At 40.6% G+C, this 21,047-nt stretch overlaps 2 protein-coding genes across 3 annotated transcripts in view; one reads left to right on the top strand and one right to left on the bottom strand.

Moving 5' to 3' along the window:
* hrh2a (histamine receptor H2a) lies at window positions 1-10,165 on the bottom strand. 2 transcript variants are annotated; one of them, XM_054597768.1, is made up of 5 exons: window positions 10,081-10,165; window positions 2,678-4,305; window positions 2,355-2,526; window positions 1,839-2,018; window positions 1-730 (listed from the first exon to the last, which is right to left on the bottom strand). In XM_054597768.1, the coding sequence occupies exons 2-4, from the start codon at window positions 3,711-3,713 to the stop codon at window positions 2,009-2,011; spliced, it is 1,218 nt and encodes a 405-aa protein (XP_054453743.1). In that variant the 5' UTR covers window positions 3,714-4,305; window positions 10,081-10,165; the 3' UTR covers window positions 1-730; window positions 1,839-2,008. The 2 variants fall into 2 exon arrangements, with proteins under 2 accessions (XP_054453743.1, XP_054453744.1); XM_054597769.1 differs by having other exon boundaries at window positions 1-657.
* Window positions 10,166-14,890: 4,725 nt separating this feature from the next.
* LOC129089686 (dedicator of cytokinesis protein 2-like) overlaps window positions 14,891-21,047 on the top strand; it is an 89,973-nt gene continuing 83,816 nt past the window's right edge. Inside the window, exons 1-9 of the mRNA XM_054596995.1 lie at window positions 14,891-15,054; window positions 16,808-16,891; window positions 17,404-17,444; window positions 17,612-17,667; window positions 17,757-17,853; window positions 17,936-18,084; window positions 18,311-18,446; window positions 19,169-19,326; window positions 20,739-20,820. Coding sequence (XP_054452970.1) covers window positions 15,012-15,054; window positions 16,808-16,891; window positions 17,404-17,444; window positions 17,612-17,667; window positions 17,757-17,853; window positions 17,936-18,084; window positions 18,311-18,446; window positions 19,169-19,326; window positions 20,739-20,820 — 846 coding nt within the window. The 5' untranslated portion in view covers window positions 14,891-15,011. The remainder of the gene's footprint in view (window positions 15,055-16,807; window positions 16,892-17,403; window positions 17,445-17,611; window positions 17,668-17,756; window positions 17,854-17,935; window positions 18,085-18,310; window positions 18,447-19,168; window positions 19,327-20,738; window positions 20,821-21,047) is intronic.

Here is a 21,047-nt window from a genome sequence, read left to right as displayed (position 1 = left end):
CATGATAATCTCTATCTCTACTTAAATACATCCTATTTGTATTGCCCTTAAAAATGGTATGATACATTATTTTCTTTATTTAAGCTGCCCTTTATTTGTACAGTATGGTTGTAATTATGTATTTTAGAGGATAAAAACAGGCAGTTTTTCAGTCCTCAGTTACTTTAACCATATGAAACAATACATACATATGCCAGCTTTATGCCACTGAATAAGCAATAGTAAAGACACAATCTGCATCCTTCGAAAGAGACACATAACATTAGTTTGCATGCTACACATTCAAATGTCACACATTTCAACACATTCTACATGGAATGGCTGGTTTAATAAAAGTCCATTTATCACGTTTCCCTCTCCAATCTCTCCTTTTGTGAAAACATCCATTTCCATTAAGTCTGTCCAGGTTGAAGTTGTGATACGTTGAGTTTCCACTGGAGTGCACTCTTGAGTCAGCATAAATAATGTAGTTCATGAAATTGATGACCAACGTGTTAATCGGCTGGTCTCATTCAGTCCTCCAGAGCTTCAATACTATCCGCCGTTAGTTTGAGAGAATATGTGTGATGGTTGCTGTAGCTCCGTCTACGTAGCAGCATCGTCTTTTGTTCGGTCCTGGATTGGTAGGGCCGGCTGTGTGGGTATAGTTGTTTCCTGCTGATGAGGTGTGGAGTTGCTGAGGTCACATTTTCTCGAAATTTTCTTTGTTGAATTATGGATAGAGTGGTTGCTAACAGACAGAAGAACCACACCAATCAAAAAAGGATTAATTTACTTTTGGTGTACAGTATGGTGGTGGAGGGGAGGAAAGAATCATTCACTTAACCACTGTGGCGAGTGTGGATTAGCTCCCACTCTTGGTCTAGAGATCAGTCAGTTTGCTGCATCAACCATCACTTACAATACAGAGCTGCACATTAATGTTTAAGGAGGTATGATGGGTGACAGAGATGTTAAAGTTGTGTGCACATACAAGAATATTTTAGTGCTCAGAAACTGCTGTAATTATACTTGTAAAAAAAAAAGAGCAATCAATTCAGTTTCTAGCTGATAAAACAATCACCCCTCCACAAAATGCAATTAAAATTTGAATAGTAAGTCAATGCATTAGTAAGTGAAAGCGTGAAAAAAAAAGGACGGAGATTACAATAAAACATTAACAACACTAAATTCTGCTGCTAACAATTAAGCCTCCATGACTTATTTTGTTTTTTGAAAAAACCATCCACTCAGCTAGAGAAATCCCTCTCCAAATAAAGACAATAGCTGTAAGATGTAATGTAAGCTTCCTGTCTGAATGCTGTGATGATTTATCCTCTTAAAGACATGACAAGGCATCATTCGGTTTTTTTTTATGCCGTACTGGCTGAATGAAATAAGATTTAAAAAAATCATACGACCGTGCCTTTTTTGGCTGATAGTGCGAACTTAAGTTTAGTCTGATGTTGCACTTTTAATGTATAAAGGGATATACTGATCTCAAGATTGAATTACCAGGCAGTCTTTACTATGTATTGGTTATCATGAAGAAAAAATACTTTTGTGGTTTTGTTGCTTTAACTTATTCACACTTACCAAAGCAGCACATACAGAGAACAAACCACTTAGTCGTTTACTGTTCATCAAATGCGAACAAGGAAACGAGAGCAGGATGTGAAACTGGATAATGTGTCTCCTCTGTGCTGAAAGCAAATTTCTTGGCCTAATAAGCATATTGCCATATGGCCTGATGCAGCGTGGATGACACCACTAGGATCTGTGTGTCACAGTTCATTTGTTCTGGGCCCGACATGGGCTGTGGGGGTTATGGGGTTATGTCCGTGTGTATATCTACTTACAGGTTGTGTTATGGGTGCTTGGACTGCGGCACTGAAGGTCTCCAAATAGACAGGCTTTAAATCTCTTTCCATCTTCTGTCGTCTGTCTGTTGCTCTTTCCTCTTGGGCTGATGAATTTTTGGTTTTTGGTTGCAGCCGCAGTACACAGCACCCATCTCACCAGCACAGGCTCAGCACGACCTGCACTCATAGAGAGGAATGAGAGATTAGAGAAATGTGAAATTTTTGTGTGACTGATTTGGATTTTGTGTTTAAAAGTAAGACAGACACAGAATATACGATCTGTGCAATTCCATACTGAGAGTGCGGTGTCACATACAGACAGCGTAAAGCATTGATCAAGGTCTTTTCTTGGTTACACTGTGAGGGAAGTGAGTGTTGTAGCATTTTCACCCCAATTTGCATTTGAAGTAGCACTTTTTATGTATTCAATTTGAGTTATTAGTCCTGACTCTGCATGATAGAACTGCTGATGAGAACATCTCTGCATCATGTCAGGTCTGAATAATAATTTACCTTTCATTGCCGTTGACATCTGTGACAGCAGTGCCGTTTGCAAATTGGATAGTCGCTGTGGCGGTCCTGCTGTTCATTTCTTGAAGCATTAAGTTTTGCTCTGTTTGACCCGCCCTGCATGTGGAAGGGGTGTGGCCACACAGCAGTGTCACCTCTGTAAGCTGGTCTCTGGCTGAGAGGGGGGGAGAAGGAAAAGAAGACTAAAAACTGGAGAACCTGGGATAAGAACGTATGATGTGTTTACACTGGTTGCAACATTTTGTTGTTCATAAATAAACGTCCACTCTTAAATGAATTAGATTCTGAAACCTGTGCAGATTTACCTGCACACTTCAAGCCTTTAACAGCTTTACCAGTTGTTACAGTAGGAGACGGCTGCCGGCTCATCCACCCACTGTAAGTAGGGCACCGACATCTCAGTAGATGGGTGTAGGCTGACCTGAAGTCCCTGTTGATGGCCCCGTAGAGGATAGGGTTGAGGGCTGAGTTGGCGTAACCGAGCCACATCACAATGGGGTATTCTGGTACTGTGCTCGGGTCTGGATGCTCCTTTAGGCCCAACACTGTGAACAGGATGAAGTACGGCAGCCAACACACCACAAAAGCCCCGATCACTGCTGCCAGGGTCACTGTGGCTTTGTGCTCCCGCAGAGCCACTGCTGTTACGCTGGAAACCACAGTGGTACTGGTGGAGGGATTGTTCCTGCTTTTGTAGCTCGTGATGCACGTGGGTCGGGCACTGATGATGCGTTTGGCCTGTGTCCGTGCAATGCGAAGTATTCGCAGGTACGTCCAGCACATAGCCACCAGAGGCAGGTAGAAAGTGAGAAGAGAGTCTGTCAGTACGTAGGGCCTGTTCAGCTCAAAGCGACATTTTCTCTCTGGAGCCCATGGCCCTTGGTTCTGCACTGTACCATTAACAGTGTTCCACCCCATTTGGATGGGCAAGAAAGACACGGCCACAGAGATTGTCCAAACGCTGGCCATGGCCACAGCAACCCTCCACGGCAACACCAGTGAGGCGTATCTCAGCGGCATGGTCACCGCCAGGTAGCGGTCCACACTGATGGCCAGGAGGGTGAGGATGGAGGCGGTGCACAGCATGACATCCATGGAGATGTAGAAGTTGCAGAAGGCCGGGCCGAGCGGCCACTCGTCGTTGAGCTGGAGGAGGGCGGAGAAAGGGAGGACCAGGAGGCCGAGCAGCAAGTCGGTCACAGCCAGCGACACGATGAAGCAGTTTGTGAGGCAGCGGAGGCGTCGGGAGGCGCAGACAGCCAAGCACACCAGCACATTACCACTGATGGTCAGAAGGATGAAGAGGGTCAGGAGGATACCCAGCATCACCTGTGACAACATTATCGCTGGTGCTTCACTGGAGACAATCTGATGACGTCATCGCTGGAGCTTCATGTGAACCATCGTTACGATTTCCTATGAATTTTAAACTAAATAAGAGGTCTCCCTTTTTTCCAAAGTGCACATTTACATTATTAGCCTAAGCCTCACATATAGTGCTATTACATTTGATCATTCAGATTGTTCCTATTTATTAAGGTCCAAACAATCTGATCTGAATGTCTTCATGCTCAAAGGTGACTTAAGGTCTCGGCCACATTTCGGTGTCCTTCTCTCTTAAAGTATTTCCTCTGCCTTAGCTGCTAATTATTATTTGCTGTTCTTGCTGAGACTGATCCACAGCTTTCAACTCCCGAGACTCGACCACACCAGCATTTGTGACAGTTTTCATCCAAATAGTCTTGCAAGAAGTTTGTTCAACAACATTTTCCTCTTGAAATATGCTACTTCTGATTATTTTAAATCAGTACAGTGCTTGGCCGTAGACATGTCTGCAATGGCTGGTAAATGTCTTCCTGCCTGTGCGGCTCATTCCTGGTGGTCCATGGCGTTGCTTTGGCTTCAACTCCATCTTCTATGGCTGTAGTGACACCTAGTGGACAGAGAGGAGACACACAGTTGGTAATCAGCACAGTATTTCCTGTAGTTTCAGATATTCCAATGGAATAACTTGTTATATATAATTTATTGATTTATTCATAGTTTATTTACACTAGCCTACTTTACATTCATTACACTATTTAGGTACCACAACCATAACTTGATGAACATTTAAAAAACACTTATGGATACATTCTCATTACTCTTGTTTAACAAAAATATCACAGTATTTTATTTGTGTGTGTGTGTGTGTGTGTGTGTGTGTGTGTGTGTGTGTGTGTGTGTGTGTGTGTGTGTGTGTGTGTGTGTGTGTGTGTGTGTGTGTGTGTGTGTGAATGCAGTTTATCTTTTGACATACTGTACATGGACTCTGAGCCCCTTTTTTTCCATCTATGGATTTATAAAGTAAACTAAATGATGGAATACACTATTGCAGGAAAATATTTTTGGTATAAACAGACTCAGAAACTATCTTGAGAATGGATAATATAAAGTATCAAGTACAAAAAAAAGTAGTCATAAAGACAAAGTGCTGAAACTTCATGAAGACAAAGTAATGACTTGGCACCAGGTCTGAAGTAGCTGATAAAAATAATGAATTAGTTACCACTGACAGAAAGACTCGCAGTGTTTTGGGAAAAAGATCACAATCTGCTTTTGGAGCTAACTCTTTATGTTGAAACAATAATTTAGTTTTCTCTGATAAGTTTTCAATGACCTGTGTGATGAATTTCAAAGACATAACTGAAGGCTAAGCGTGACTTACTGTGGTTTCATTTGTAGCACCAGTAAAGGTCTTGCTCTTGTACAGCTCGCTCTCTGTCGCTTGCTAAACTTAAAGCCTTTGCATGCATGATTTATGATTGTATAAAGTTCAGTATGAGAGCACCATAGAAATAGTTAAACCAGCAACAACTATTATTGTGTATCAACACAAGGACTATGGTGCTACTATGCCTGCTGTCAAATATAAATGTATTTGTTTCTTATAATGCTTACTTATTTCACACCGGTCATTTTCTTGCAGGCAAAAGTGAAGCTGCCATTTCAGACCCTCCGCTAATGGGAATTCCCATCTCTCCAAAATAAAACCATGAACCAAAACAGTAATTTGTTTAGCTTAGGCCAAGATGTGCAACTGTGTAAACAGCCAGCATGGCTAAGTATCGCTGAACAGTCTGCTGCAGCTGAGATGAGGCCAAGTCCCGGTTTCAGTTAAATATGATTAACATTTCGATCAAACAATGCCATGGGTGGAAGGTTTGGTTTGACTCATGAGAGCAGCTAGTGAATAATGATACATTAAATACAGTTACCAAATAATGAACATGAATAACATAAAGGCCTTTTATCAAACGATCAACATTGACATCATTTCTATTAGTTTGTTCAGGTAATTTTGACAAAACAATTTCCTTATGTATATTAAAGCTTTTGTTTCTTACATGGACCTTGTCGAGAGAATTTCAGAGTGTTATTTGTCTTCTGTGAACTCATTAATGGCATGCCAGCATGAGCTTTTAATGTGTGCTTTGTGGAATGAGCAAAACTACTTGATAAGTGAGGATGTGTGTGTGTGTGTGTGGAGTACATGCGTTTGCGTCAGTGCATGGTGTGTAGTGTTTGCTCGTCTATTTTCTAACACTGTAATGGACATTGGGACATTTGCCAGACTTTATCCAGAGCCGCTCACTTATCACCTCAAAGAGAGAGAGAGAGAGAGAGAGAGAGAGAGAGAGAGAGAGAGTCATAGAAAGGTGCACGCACTGGCTTCGCATGAAGATGAGAAAAAAGAGCTGTGATGAAATAAAGCCACAGAAAAAACGTTTTTTAATTAAAATCTGGATCTACTGAAACCAGAACACCATCTCTAATCTATGGACTCTGCTAATCTTGGCTTCTTTGTTCCGTGGACACATTTCTGTCACTGACTCACTCCTTTCAACTTCATCCAGAGCAAACACTGATAACACAGCCACTAACGTATGAAGTGCAACTCTCCAATGCACGTGACATCTCAGCCTTCATGTTTTACAGAACTACAGACCACCGACTGACTGACTGAAACCACACATTTCAACAGTTTTCATCATCAAAATCTGCCTCTCACACTCAGCCACTTTTTTGTCTCACTCACAGACACATGCACACTTGCCCACAGTTGGAATGAGTTTTGGCTTGGATCCAACATGCGCCTTTTAAGGAATGTCCTCAAATGGACATGTATTATGGTCAACAGAAGCTTTCCTATAACCTCGTCTCAACCCTGGGACATAATGTATATAAGGGTGGGAGTGTGTGTGTTCACTTGTTATCTGCCTTCAGCCAAATGCATTAGTTCATTTTCCCATGTTACAGTGCATGTGTGTGAGAGCATAACCATATTTGTTTCCTGTTTATTTTATGCATAAATATTTGTCCTATAATAAAACTTTTATTATTATACAATCCTGCTCACTGACTTATCAAGAATCACTAGTAAGCACAAGCTTAATAAGCACAAATGACTTTCATGTAATTGTACTTCATCATGTCGCTGTTAGTCTGCGCAGACTGTTTTTACAGTAGAAAGTCACAGTCAAAGTAGTTAACCTTCATGTTGAAGAATGACATCCCTCTATAGTAAATAAAGCATCATTCATTCAGACAGTGTGCTACTTTATTACCGACCATCTGTTTTCTTTCACAAACTTCTCATTAGTTGTCCCTAATGGAAAACAACGGTGAGTGTTACTGCATCTGTATATATTACCACAGACACACGTGCACACACACTCGCATGTCTGCTTGCATGCACACACTAACTCACAACCTGAATCTTATGTCTTAGTAATGGATTTTGAGGACAATAATGGATTGTAATGACTGCTGAGAGCTGTGTTTTCAACAGGATGTAAAGGCTGCTCTACTCTCCGTGGTTTTCTGCAGGAGTTTTCTGCTGTTTCATGTTTTCAAGAGACAACAAAAGGTTACATGGTTCTGTGGTTTTGAGGACAGTGCTTTAAGAGGGTACCCTGGCACCGGTCCATCTGTGTGTAAAAGTTGGTGACATAAATATTAAGTGGTTAACCTTAAGGAACTCCTAGACAGCTCCCTCTTCTCGTCACCTATCTTCCAGCACAAGAACAATGCAAATGAGCCTGTCGAGGCTTCAATCTGCCCCATCTAGACCTTTCATTACTCAGTGAGTGGTCTGGTGAAAAGAGCCCAATTGGGTAGTGAGATAAAAGGCTGGAAGAAAAGAACTTGGAGCAGTGGCTCTTTACCAGACACGGCCTGAGCTCGGAGATGAGTAATGAGGTTATTTACCTCTCAGCTGGGACTCGCTTCTTGATTTGAGATTCTCCAAATACCAAGTATTCCTTCTGTGACCTTTTTTTTTTTTTTTTTTATACCAGCCAGCTGCGTCTTTTTTAGAAATACACATATCTGCTCATTAAGTAATCATGTATATATTGTCACGAATGCGATGTAATATGTTAAAATATGTTTACACCGAGGAAATTGCTTAATTCTGCCCCACTGAAATCAGTGGAACATTGGGATAAGCTCTGAATTATCAGCAGGGGTTTAAATTAACTTTTCTTTTAGGTGGTTGCTGTAGACTAATTGCAGGAAATAACCCTTTCATTCATTCAGCCCATTAAAACTCAATCACAGTCAGCGTATCCGTCTCCTAACGGTTAATAAGAGGTTTGGCAAGATGACTCACCGAAACAAACCACTTGCCGTGTCTCTGCAATGCTGCTGAAACATGTGGAGAGCTCTGTGTCAGCCGACTGCACGGCCCGAGTACACGCAGTGACGCCATGCACTCAGTCACATGGATTCTTTGAAAGTGGTTGGTCAACAGCAGAGCGGTCAAAAGATTAGACGAACGTGAGGGTAAAAGAGGCAGTAGCTCGTGCTTATGCAATCTTCTGAACTCTTTCTCAGAGCTGTAGATTGTTCATTTTACATTTACTATAGGTCTACGTAAAAGAAAAGCAAAGAATTGTTATAAGGTCAATAAATATTTATTCAGTGAGTACTGTCACACTGAAAAGGCCCACAGATGTTCCTGCATGCAGCGACCATCACAGCAACATAATGCAATCAGACATCTGAATGCTTCATTTATTCTGATGTAATTCAATTGAGCAAAACACTTGGCTCACTTGCTTCCTCTGCCTTTGCAAAGAAATCTATAGCTGTCTTCATTGTTGTGAATGTGCCGTGGATGTGAGTGGGTCTCTGTGTGTGTGTGTGTGTGTGTGTGTGTGTGTGTGTGTGTGTGTGTGTGTGTGTGTGTGTGTGTGTGTGTGTGTGTGTGTGTGTGTGTGTGTGTGTGTGTGTGTGTGTGTGTGTGTGTGTGTGTGTGTGAGTGTCTGTCTTCCTGTTTCTCTTTGTGTTGTCCTTGACAAAAATACCCAAAGAGAGAGAGACAAATGTGGATGTTGGGTTGCCTGGCAACGGTTGTGTGTCCTGACCAGAAGTGGGAAGCCGTGGAATCTTGATGAAGCGTGAAAATGAAACACGCAGAGTAGCAGACTTGAGGTCAGACTGGTACACAGACAACGGGGGGGGGGGAGCAGACACATAAAATATGCAGAGAAACTAACATGCAGTTCTGTGTCTCAGACATACACAGAGAAGTTGAGGTCACACAGCGATAATGGATTTCCCTCAATCTGTCAGCTCTGTCCTCACCACACCTCTGTTATGTCAACATTACAGCTTCTGGATGCAATGCCTTAACTTCTTCGCCTCAACACACTCAAACAGGTCCAGAATGAACAATTTTCCTTTCATTTCATATAGTTGCTCTATCTGGTAGCTATTTAAACCAGGAACTAGAAGGCATGTGAATGGTTCCCTGACCAAGTCATGACATTTAACCACATCCTCTCTCGCTTCTGTTGGCTGATTCAGCTGATACACACATTGCACGTTGACTTTTGTTGCTCACTTGCTACATTGAGTATATAATCTCAATATAGTTTTATCAGAGTCTTATCATAATGAACCATTCATATCTGCTAATTTCAAACTCTGATACCCTTTGTGCCAACAAGTACAAGGAAATCCTCGTCTGCACTTAGAGTATGTTCTTTCTCTCTCTTCATGTCTATCCATGTATGTATCTGACTATCTAAGTGTCCGTCCGTTACTATGGCGATTCTCATGTTTTTTGTTTAGAACATGAAACTGGAAAGACAAAGTTTAAATGTAGAAATTCTAAATATGTCATGTAGCAACCAGTAAAAGATAAATTACACACAGCTTAATCTCACTTCCTCATTTTCAGTCCTGATTAAATGACCCCTTTGTATATTTGTCTTTGTGTAGAGTTCACATGCACACATCAGGCTCAGGATTGACTCAATTAAACTCTACACAACCAAAAACCTAGGAATTGAATCTAAGATATATCCACAATAAAAAATCAATCAAAAATAAATAGTTTTCCTACAATTTAGCTGACAAACTATGCTATGAGTCTGTTCAGGACAGAGGTTGAATGTTGTACTAACCACTCACAGCCTACTGCCTCACTATCTCTATCATTTACTTGATAATTCTGTTTATTTTCTCTCTAACATCTTTGTTTGGCTGCTGAAATGCATGCCAGCAAATCAATACAGACTTAGGGCATATATTGACTCAAACTCAATTATGCTGTTAGACCACAAACACAGCTGGATGGACTATGTTTTGACACACAACTCATTTATTTTACATATTAAATCTATTACGGCAATTATAAAGTAGAAATTTATCAACTCACCTCTGTGCCGCTTTTTCCTGTTCTGAGACGACTGCCCCCGCAGCTCTGCTCTGCTCCGTGAGAGCGGAGAGAACCACAGTCTCGCTTGTGCGAGGCGTGTGCGTAATGAGTGTGTGTGGGAAAGAGAGGGGAGAGAGAGAGAGCAAGGGAGAACCAGAAACTCGCTCACAGCTCTCTCTCTCTTTCTCTCTCTCTCTCTGTGTGTCGCCTCCTATTATTCTTCTCTATCTCTTTAGGGTAATTTGCTTTTGAAATTATTTTAATAGCTCTTCCATTCTCTAATCATGCCTTTCTAACGTGAATGTGCCAGCCACTGTGGTAAAGCGGCAACAAACTGTTGCCTTTGGAGACGGGTCAGAATAATCCAGGCAACCTGTTGCATTCAGCCTTAATGGAATTACTGGCAAATAAGTCCAGTTTGTAGTGGACAGACCGTGGGTGGACACACAGGAAGGTTTGGTATTCATGCATGCATCATTTCATGTCTCTTAAGATTTGTTTTTCTTTTCATGTCTCTGACATTCGCTGACACAAATACCACTACACTTAACAGTTTAATAATTCTTCAGAGCTTCATGGATGGATGGCTTCCGGGTAAGTCTATGAGAACTGGCACCAGTTGCACTGGCGGGATGTCAATGACCAGTAGGTCACTGAGATTTTTAAATCAATCTCTCTATTTCTGGTGCAGCCTTTTACTCAGCCTTTGTATCTATTTTTTATGCGCTATGGCCCCTGGTGTGGTTTTTCTATCATATCCTATAAATTCATCTCCTTGGCTGCAGGCTAACATTCAATCTCATTATTAAGTCTCATTTTATATCTTTTGTCGTTTTGCCTCCCTTTTCCTTATCGGCCTCACCTCCGTCTGTCTTTGGCTCTGTCTCAGTTCCTTTGGCCTTGTCCACCTCATAGCTGATGCTGAATTAAATCTTTTTTTGTCTCTTTTTTTGCATTTTCCTTCCGGTATAGACTCCTGGCTGCTGTCTCTTTTTATCCCCTCATCTATCGTTCATCTCTGGTTATATCAGTCTTTGTCAAGTTTTTCTTTCCATGCACCTTTAAGCTCCACCCTTCTTTCTCCTTGTGTCACAGCAACAAGGTTCCAGTTTTGTTCCACTACACACAACTTTGTGATAACATATCTTTCTTTATCATTTTTTTTCTTACTCTCCTTTCTTCATCTACCTGTCTGTCTTTCTCTCACTCTCCTATTCTAAAGCAAACACATTCTGTCACACATTACTGAGGGTCACTTAGTCACATGTTCATACTTGTTAATGTTTCTATGCTCACCTTTCTGTCAGTGTTAAATCCAAATCCAGTCCATGTGTTGACAAGTTCTGTCTCCCCTCGTGTTTCCATAACAACATAGTTTCCGAGCTAGTGAAGATACCTCTGGCGCTGCCACCTCTGGATCGTCAGTGTCATCAGTGATATCTTTAATAATTAACTTCATAGCTGGCTGTGCCTTGGCTTTGACGCCTTTGGGCCTGAGTGTTCCCATGCAGGGCAGAGCACGGAGAGGGACCAATTATTCGCCTGGTAGGGTGAAAAAGGCAGTTGGCAGTGATACCTCAAATTCCATTAGCATTGACATTTTGATCTTTACTATGGGAAATGAAACCACAGCTCTCAGTCTAGGTAAACAATGTGTTTGAAATATGCCATATATTGATAAGATAAGATGACACAAAAAAAAGAGTACATTCAGTGTTCCTCACCAAAACACATTGTCTATATCCTTAAAGCTCCAAAAATCTTTTTTTGAATGCATTTCCTGCCTCAAAATATTTGAAAAGCTGATTTTTACGTATTTTAACTCCTGCATTTTTGTTCACATCAATGTTTGCTTGTTGGCCGTCTTCTTCTTCCCTGGTGCATACTTGTGCATGGGATTAACAAAACGGGGACTCACTTATGACAAAAATAGCTCAAGCACAAAAACAGGTCAAAAACTAAACAGGGAACCTTCATGCTGATGATAAAACTTGTAAGGATGGATGGTTATTAGTTAAGAAATGCAGCATTTGGAAGCTAGATGTCACTATTTTAACCATAATCTAGTAATAAAACATGTCCCTGTTTTTTTCTACTTGAACATATATGAGAGTGGTTCATTATTAATCTCAAGAGAGGGATCAGTAATATTCAAAAAAGTCCTATATATTATTATTACCAGCTGTTTGTCCTACGGAGGTTCTCGGCACTGAAATGTGATGGTTACCCTGGCAACATCTGAAGGGGGTACAGGGAAGGTGAAGGATTGCATTAGTTTTTTTATCTCGAACATGAGTTCCTGAAACAATCAAATTTAGAAACAACTTAACCCTTCTTTATTTGAAACATTTTCACTTTCTTCAATGTATTTGGTAAAATCAACAGCTGTAGTGCTGATGCTGTTTGAGCTGGTGTGTTGCTATATGCAAATTTGTAATAAGTGATACCATTTTCCAGAGTAACTTCTTGTATCATAAGCATTTTATATTCATAATTTATTTTAAACGGGCCCTATTATGCTATTTTCCGGGTGCATATTATTATCTCAAGTTACAGTTACAACATGTTTACATGCTCATAATCCTCCTTGTTTTTTTTCTGTCCTGCAGCACCTCTTCTCACCCTCTCTCTGGGTACATCCCAAGTCTCTTAATTGCATCCTCGTTTCCCTCACACGAGGAAATGCGTTTTAATAGAAATGAGACGTCCTTTCCTCTGTAGCGTCATGGGAGGCAACGTCTATTTCTGATGACGGCTGCCGCTGATCACAGCTGGATCAGCTGTCAGTCAGCTCTAACAGCTGGAGAGACTTTTGATTTTGTGTCTGCACACATGATCACTGTACTAATATTACTAATGACACAAAGTAATCTCTACTGTACTAATATTAATAATGACACAAAGTAATCATCACTGCCAGAGTAGAAATGTATTTCTCTCTGCAGCCTGTTACCTGTTTAACAAACTGCATTGAATATTTATACTGTGTTCTGTGTGTTTATGCTGTGTTCTGTGTATTTATACTATGTTGTTAGTATTTATACTGTGTTCTGTGTCCTGCTCATATGCGAAGGACCGATTTCTACTGGCGGAATGCGTTTGTCTTATTTATTAATTATTAACGTCTGTATGTTTTTGAAATTCGGATTGTGATGTCATAATTAAATAATCCAGAATATGATTATGGTTTCTCCTAAACACTGGAATTAATTGATTAGGCTCAATGTTTCGGGGTAAATTGGAATTACATAACTCATCAAACCGACACTCAGGAATTATTAGCCTCATATGAATGAATGGAAATGAAGATAAATGATGTAAAAGTGTTTCTACAGACATACTGACAGACTCTCTCTCTTTCTCTCTGACTTTTCAGTCTGTTCGATCTGTGATCTGTCCTCACTCTGGTATGAAACTCCATCGATGATGAGCTATATCAGATCAGTACGATCGGCTGCAGCGTCCACTCAAATAACTGATGAACAATGAGGGGGCGTGTCGGCCCTCACAACACTTCCTGGAAAGATGCCCTCGTGCAGCATCGCTCATGGCTCCTCGGAGATCCCTCCTCGCTCCTCGCTCCTCGATCCTCGCTCCTCAGAGCCGAAATAAGAGCTTTGGGACGGCCGTCAATATGGCGGCGCAGAAGGACTTCCGGTTCAAGCGAGGATCGAGGAGCAAGGAAATGACAAATAAGTGACTTGGGATGTACCGGATGAAATGCTCCGTTGTAGCGCTTGCTCGTCCCTCCAGAAAGCAAAGTATGCTGTGATTGGTCAGTTAGCCCGCTCTGTTGTTATTGGTCAACGTTTCACATTTCAAAAAACCATCCCTTCAGAGAATGACAAATGAACAATAGCTCACAGCAGGGTTCAAACCCAGGTCTCCTGGATGACAGCCTGCTGTCAAACCACTACACCATGGTAGTTTAACTCCATCATTTTCTTTTATGTTTGAGTGCAGGCCAGACTAGGCGGAGAGTTTTACGTGACTTCCGTTACATTGTGACCTCATAAAGTTACAGAAATGAAGGAGATAATTCAAATGAGCCGTTTTAGGCAGCTCAGGAGCAGTGATTCTGAGGGGGAGGGTAACTCCTTTTAGGCGTGGACTTCAGGTTTTACACTCTACGGACCTTTTACATGTACAAAAATATACAACACACTAAAGAAGAGGGGAAAAGTGCAAAAGCATAATAGGGCCACTTTAAATGATCTTTTGGAAACATAAAATTATTAGTGGTATGTTGTTTAACCACCAGGTTTCATCCTGGAGATTTTTCCATTTCTGTCTTGTTGTGGAGAGCCGGTGAGATGAAGTCATTCATACAGGAACACAACATCAAGCTATTGCCTGTGATGCTGCGTCTTCCAACTTCAAACCCTTTGGATTTCACAAGCTTGAGGGATGACACATAAAGAGAAGAGGTGAGGGCACACAGTGGGAGCTGGTAAACTATCGATTGAAGTTATCCACGGTTCACTGACTTTGTACATTGTGTGGGGTCCAGTACTAATTTTAACCTTTTTTTTGGAAGAGATCACAAATATAACTTGCATGCTATTTAAACAACTGTTTAACCCTGCTGTAACAAGAAACATGTTTTGCATTCAATTATAATACAGATGAAGTAATCAGCTTAGTCCAAATGAGCAAAATGTAGACTTCACACACTGCGCAGGCCTGTGGGCTCAGTAGGACTCCACCTTGTCACACTCACCCACTTCCCCTTAACGGCCTGAACTCAGGAAGAGAGGAGAGACAGAAGAGGAAGAGAGTCAAAGGGGGATGGGCCTGCTGCTTTCATTTGATGTACAAAAAACAGAAGTAAAGAGTTGAGCAGGCACTCTCAAAATACAGAGAGGGAGAAAGAAATAGGAGGTAAATCGGAAAGACAAAACTCAAAATAGAAAGTAGGGCTCCATGCGATCATGGCTCCTTGGACGAGTACCAACATGGAGCGGTACGGTGTAGGTAAGTCGGTATGAGCTCACTCGTGTGTGTCTTTGTATGTGTGCATGCACAAACGTGTTTCTAAAGTGTCTCTCTATTTAGGTCTGATGGTAAACTATATATGCTATGAATAAGAAAGAGAAAAACAGATGCACATCACTTCCTGCTTAACAGGATGTGAGAAGGTGCTAACGGCCTTACAGAACTTTAGGATGTACACATCAGATGTAATTTCAACAAAATAACTTAAATCCTAAAATCATATTCACCATTTACTTTCAATGAAACAGAATGTATAAGAGCTAATGGATTGTTTTGGGGGATGAAATTGAATTGAAAGTTACCATCCATCCTAAACTGATGGAGTGGCAGTTAGTAGGCAATCGTTATGCATTACACTATGCAACTCATAAATACAGAAGCAAGAAAATGACATTTTTAAGTGTGGAGAGATTGCTTTTGGCACTGGGAACAAATCCTAGATGGGTAAAGCTCATCTTCTCAGTACAATCTGTAGTTTATCTGAAATGTGGGTTGAATATGGCCGAGCTGATCAGCATGTGTTTCCGTTAGATATGCAAGACAGACACAAGCTTAGCAGGAATACTGATTTCTGACTTCAAATACAGATTGACTGAATGTTATAGCAGATCTAAACTGGCTTGTTGCAGACGATGCATTCATTTATCAGTAACTTAGGCATGTAGTTTGCATTGTAAGTGAATGAAGACAATTCGTTGGAGTTTTTAACTCTTTTTACAGCTTTATATCTTAAGATTGATGTTGAAAATGGAAATGTATTTATCTAACATTTTGAATCAATTACTAATAAGATTACTTAATGAAGTGTTATTTATCTACTGAATTTCTTCCTGTTCTGCGTAAGACTACAACACAGGAAGTGGAGGAAGAAGGAGGGACGTATTTTATTTGAGGCCGTACATCTAAATACTGTCTAAACCACATAATGTCATGAACTGTACACCTTTCATTTCATTTTGAAATGAAGCATTAGTCCAAAAATGATGTGCAACTTTTTATAAAGTCAGAATTATGTTATTTAGCCATCATATTGTGACCAAGTGCTTTTTTTTAATGAAAACCATCAACTAAAAGAAGGAGCAAAGCCGGCCTGTGAGCTAGTGCAGACAATCAGACAACGACAGTTTCACTACTGCGCTTCTTTTCTGCAACAAACTGTAGTTTATATTTGATGTAACATTTGAGGCGATGTTTGGCATTATTGTATAAAAAATAGTTGATTAAGTATAATTTTTTTCACAATCGATTATCTTTGAAATTTTTCATTTTTAGCTCAGTGTGAATATTTTATAAGCAAGCTGGCCTGCCAACAGTCCAACAACAGTCCATCAAGTGGCCATGTACAATGTTTTTTGGTTCACTGACTGAAGAGGCCTGGAAAAAGGGAGAGAGAAGGTGTTGACAATAAGAATGTAGGCAAGAATAAACCATCAGGTTAGTTGGTTCTGTTGGTGACATTAACTATTTTCAACTTTTGATCATCTTAGGGTAGGAGTAGCTTTCCTTTTCCACTGATTTCTTCAGTTTTTCTCCTTTGTGAACGAAGATAAACGTGTTCTGTCTTTTGTTTCTTTAGTCGCATTATCCTAGACTCACGCTACATTCATAAACTTAACGTATTGGCTCCGCCCAGTTCGTGTTTGTGTGCTTGGGAAGTTTTTTCATTGTATCTGCAATAAACAGCGGTCTATAAAATGCACCTCCCATCAGACTGTAAATATTTTCTTTTTAGTTAGGTGGAATTTTGTCGGCGAGGGAGAGAAGCAGCTTTCCCTCGAGGTTGGAGATGCAGTCGAGATCCAGGAGTTCTGCGATGGTAAGAATATCTGAAAATATAAAAATGGCTGTATTATTATTATTTTCACTTATGCTGTACGGTGCCCCTAAATAACCTTTCCATGTTGTTTTATCACATGTTTCTCCGTGAAACATTCAAGATATGTCAATATTTTGCATTATTGTCATTACAAAAAAGCAGCTGCCTCAAACAAAATCATCAATATTGTCAAAATGACAAGCTGGTTATTACTTAAAGTTTTCATAAACAATACTTTTCCTTGGGTTAAGTAAAATATGTTGGCTGTCTGCATCTCTTGTCACTCCTATTTCACTACGTATTTCACATAGTAATATATTGACAGTTTTTACATAACTCAGGCCTAATGGTGCATTTTAAATAATCTGTTTGATTATTGTACCAGTTTTTCCACTAGGTTTAGTTGTTCAAAATGTGATCTAGACACGTACACATTTACATGTGAACACCACAGGCCTGCTAATGTAGACATGTCAATATGGCAGTAAGGTGACAGTCTATTTGTCTTTCAGGATGGTACAGAGGCTACCTGGTTAGGAACAAAGCCCAACGGGTAAGAGCTCACACAAACATAACCTGTGCTTTTACATCAGACAGCACATCACAATGATTTTAGCAGGATGGTGACAATAACTAAACCAGCTTTGTAGATAGGAAAGGTGAAAGCTACCAGAGATGTATTTCTTTCCCCTGATCTCCCCCATGCATATTCCTCTCCAGGGAGTGTTCCCTGCCAGTTTCATTCATCTTAAGGGGGTCGTCATTGAAAAACAAGGGTGAGTGCATTCAAAATAATCTTCATCTGACTCCAAAAGTTATGTTTTTTGACTGTTATGTTTTCTTGTGTTTGTGTGTGCCACTACAGAGATCAGGAGTTAGTGATGTCTGCAGAGATGCCCTTGGTGAAGGAGGTTACCACCACACTGAGGGAGTGGGGAAGCATATGGAAGCAACTCTTTGTGGTAAAAGACCAACAAGAAAAAAACCTTTGTGTATGTGAATGTGTGTGTGTTTAAGTGTAACACTTTACATCTACCTACACAGGCCAATAAACGGATGCGTGTGAAGCAGGTCCAGAGGCTGATGTGGGAGCTAATGGAGTGGCGTTCCCAGCTCCTGTCTGGCACTCTGCCCAGTGACGAGTTCAAGGAGCTCAAGCAGAAAGTCACCTCCAAGATTGACTACGGCAACAAGTATGTCTGCTGAAAAAGAAAAATCACTCATTCACACTAGTTTTCACCCGTCTCAACTACCCGTTCACATCTTTCAAACTTTTCAGCATCGTCTACCATTATCTTTCATTCCTCTCTTCTCCCTTTCTATCTCCACATGTTGCTTTTTTTATCATCCGTCCTTTGTATGCCTTCGATCAATCTTCCAAATCCTCACCTGAGCGTTATTTCCTGCTTTCTACTACAGGATCCTGGAGCTGGACCAAGTGGTTCGGGATGAAGATGGTAACATCTTGGACCCAGAACGGGCCAATGTCATCAGTCTGTTTCGGGCCCACGAGGAGGCCACAGCCAAGATAAATGAGCGCATCAAAGAGGAGCAGGTAAGGAAAAAGATAAGAAGGCAAACTAGAACCCAGGAGGGAAAGGGCCACACAGAAAGTTTCATCGGACAGACAGAGAATCTCATTGGTGGTTTTGATGGCAGATGCTTCAATTAAAATATCATTCATTAGGCGGCTTCTTTGTTATTGCTTTGGTTTAACTGCACTAGATTTCCCAGAGTCATGTGTACCATGGGATTTATCCCCAAAAACGGTTCATGGCAAAATATTAAAGCTATTGTGAACTAGATATCTATTAAATAGATTGAATAGGTGGACTTGCAATTTCTTTCGTTTCATTTAGTTTTTTATGATAAGAAAGTAGTGACTAAATGTAATAATGAAACTTTATCTACATGAAAATGCCACACATAATACATTTTACTGACCAATCATATCTGCCTGTCAAGCCTTATTAAGATTTAATTTCCATACAAATTGGCTTGACTTCATTTCATCTCCATGCAGTCTATTTTACATTGATTCATTAGTAAGAAGAGAATGTACCCTATTACGATATTCTGATTCCGTAATTTTCTTCTCCCTTGCAAACCCACAATCTGGATGCTGAAGCTGTTACATTCAAGAATGAAGTAACCAACTATTTATTCTTGTACCAGCCAACCAGATTGCTCAGGACCTTGAAATGAAAGGCTTTCAGGTGGCATTTTATCCTGTTAAACCTTTGTCCCAAGTCCTTCAGCTAATGTCCTCTCCTGCAGTCAAACATCCAGACGGACCACAGCGGGATCTCAGCACGAATCCAGTCTTCCCCCACACACAGCCTCTACGTCTTCGTCAGGAACTTTGTGTGTCGCATCGGAGAGGACTCAGAGCTCTTCATGTCCCTCTATGACCCCATCAAACAGGCCATCATCAGGTGCCACTAGTCCTTATCTCTTAAATGTAGTCCCCTGCCTCATACAGTGAGCTTTAAAAGGTGTTTTATAGCATGGTGTTTTTTTTACTTTTCAGTGTCTTCTTTTCAGAATGCTTTGAAGCCCCAGATTCATATTAAACTTCGAATGTGTCTGTTACGACTTCAAATAACAAACTGAGGTTATGTTGAAGTCTGGCAGATTTAATTCAACCCTTTCATCTGTCAAGGATTTAGATCATAAAATACGTTAACGCTGTCCATTAAATATAATAAAAACATTAAGATTGGTTTATCCTCCAACATATCCATCTTAGTAACTATTTACTGACAGAAACCAATGAAAATATCATTGACTTCAAATTCAGATTCTTTTCCCTCAGCTGGCTGATAACTCTCCTCTTGCTTACTCACTTGTCCTCTCTCCTGCATTGTTAAACCCCACTAAATAAGAACAATGGGATACCAAAAATAAGAATACAGAAAACACAAATTATAGGGCAGCAAATAATGACTGGCAGTGCTGTGTGGCTCCTGACAGTGCTGATGCTAAGCCTCACTCACTGTCATACTATGTATATCTAAGCCACTGCAGCTGGGAGTATTAAGATAGATCTGGATCGATCATGTTTTTCTCAATATATATCCACCACCCAACGTCTCTTACTTTCCTGGCAGTTGTCCTGGTTTGTTCTGTCTCATTTGCTCTTGTTATGCTTGGTCCTTACGTTGTTGGTCTCTGTGCAACAAATAGTAGATGGTGGGTTTTGTGACAGGAATGTTTTAGGAACTTTTTCTCAGCTTTGATTCACCCCACTGTACCCATAGACACTCATCTATGTATCTGTCTTGCTGTCTTTCTTACCATTCATCCCGTCAGTGTCTGGTACATGCTTGTGTGTCAGGAAAAAAAAGGCTATTGGGAATAGAGGGGTTTTATTTATAGCACTTCAGTCTAAATTGTTATGCAGCTGCACTCGTAACATTGTGGATCCACTCAAACTGAAACTTTATTTTCCCATACATCATTTAGTGTCACATCAGTAAACTTCACATACTGTAGCATGCCCATGAACACCAGACAGACTACTCTGTGATCCTCCGCCAAAGAGAACCTAAAGATGAGAGAGGCAAACAGTCCAGCTTTATCTGGGGCAAGCAAGCACTCGCTCAGTCCTGGGTGGGACTCACATTTTTGTTTCATCAAGTCCTGTAGATGGAAATGTACCTACCTACCCAAAACAAAACTTTTTAATCTTCTTAAGTAGAGTGAATCTGCAAAGTTTTAATCAAGAGAAATGAGACAATCTTTATTCCAACTTCAATTTTGATACTATGTGTGGCTGTATATTAAAATATTGTGTAGTATAGCTTTGCAGAACAGTAACAACAACTGTTGTCCATGCTTTGTGCAGTGAGAACTACTTGGTGCGTTGGGGCAGTAAAGGATTCCCAAAGGAGATCGACATGCTCAACAACCTGAAGGTTGTCTTTACAGTAAGTAACCAGTGGAGGGCACTGTCACACTGTTTCTCAGCACTAAACAGCACTGTTGGAATAGATTTAACCCCTCTTAGAGGATTGCATTGCTTTTAAATTTTCTCTCTCACTTAACCTGATCTCCCCCAACTCCTCTTTCCTCTATATTTTCATCCTTGTATCTCTTATTCCCACTTCCACTCCATACTTATTGTTTTTTTGCTTTCTTCTTTCTCTGTTCTCCT

The sequence above is a fragment of the Anoplopoma fimbria genome, chromosome 4 (assembly GCF_027596085.1).
Source record: "Anoplopoma fimbria isolate UVic2021 breed Golden Eagle Sablefish chromosome 4, Afim_UVic_2022, whole genome shotgun sequence".
NCBI lineage: Eukaryota > Metazoa > Chordata > Actinopteri > Perciformes > Anoplopomatidae > Anoplopoma > Anoplopoma fimbria.
The sequence above is the reverse complement of the archived record's forward strand: the minus strand, read 5'-3'. Positions and strand labels throughout refer to the sequence as shown.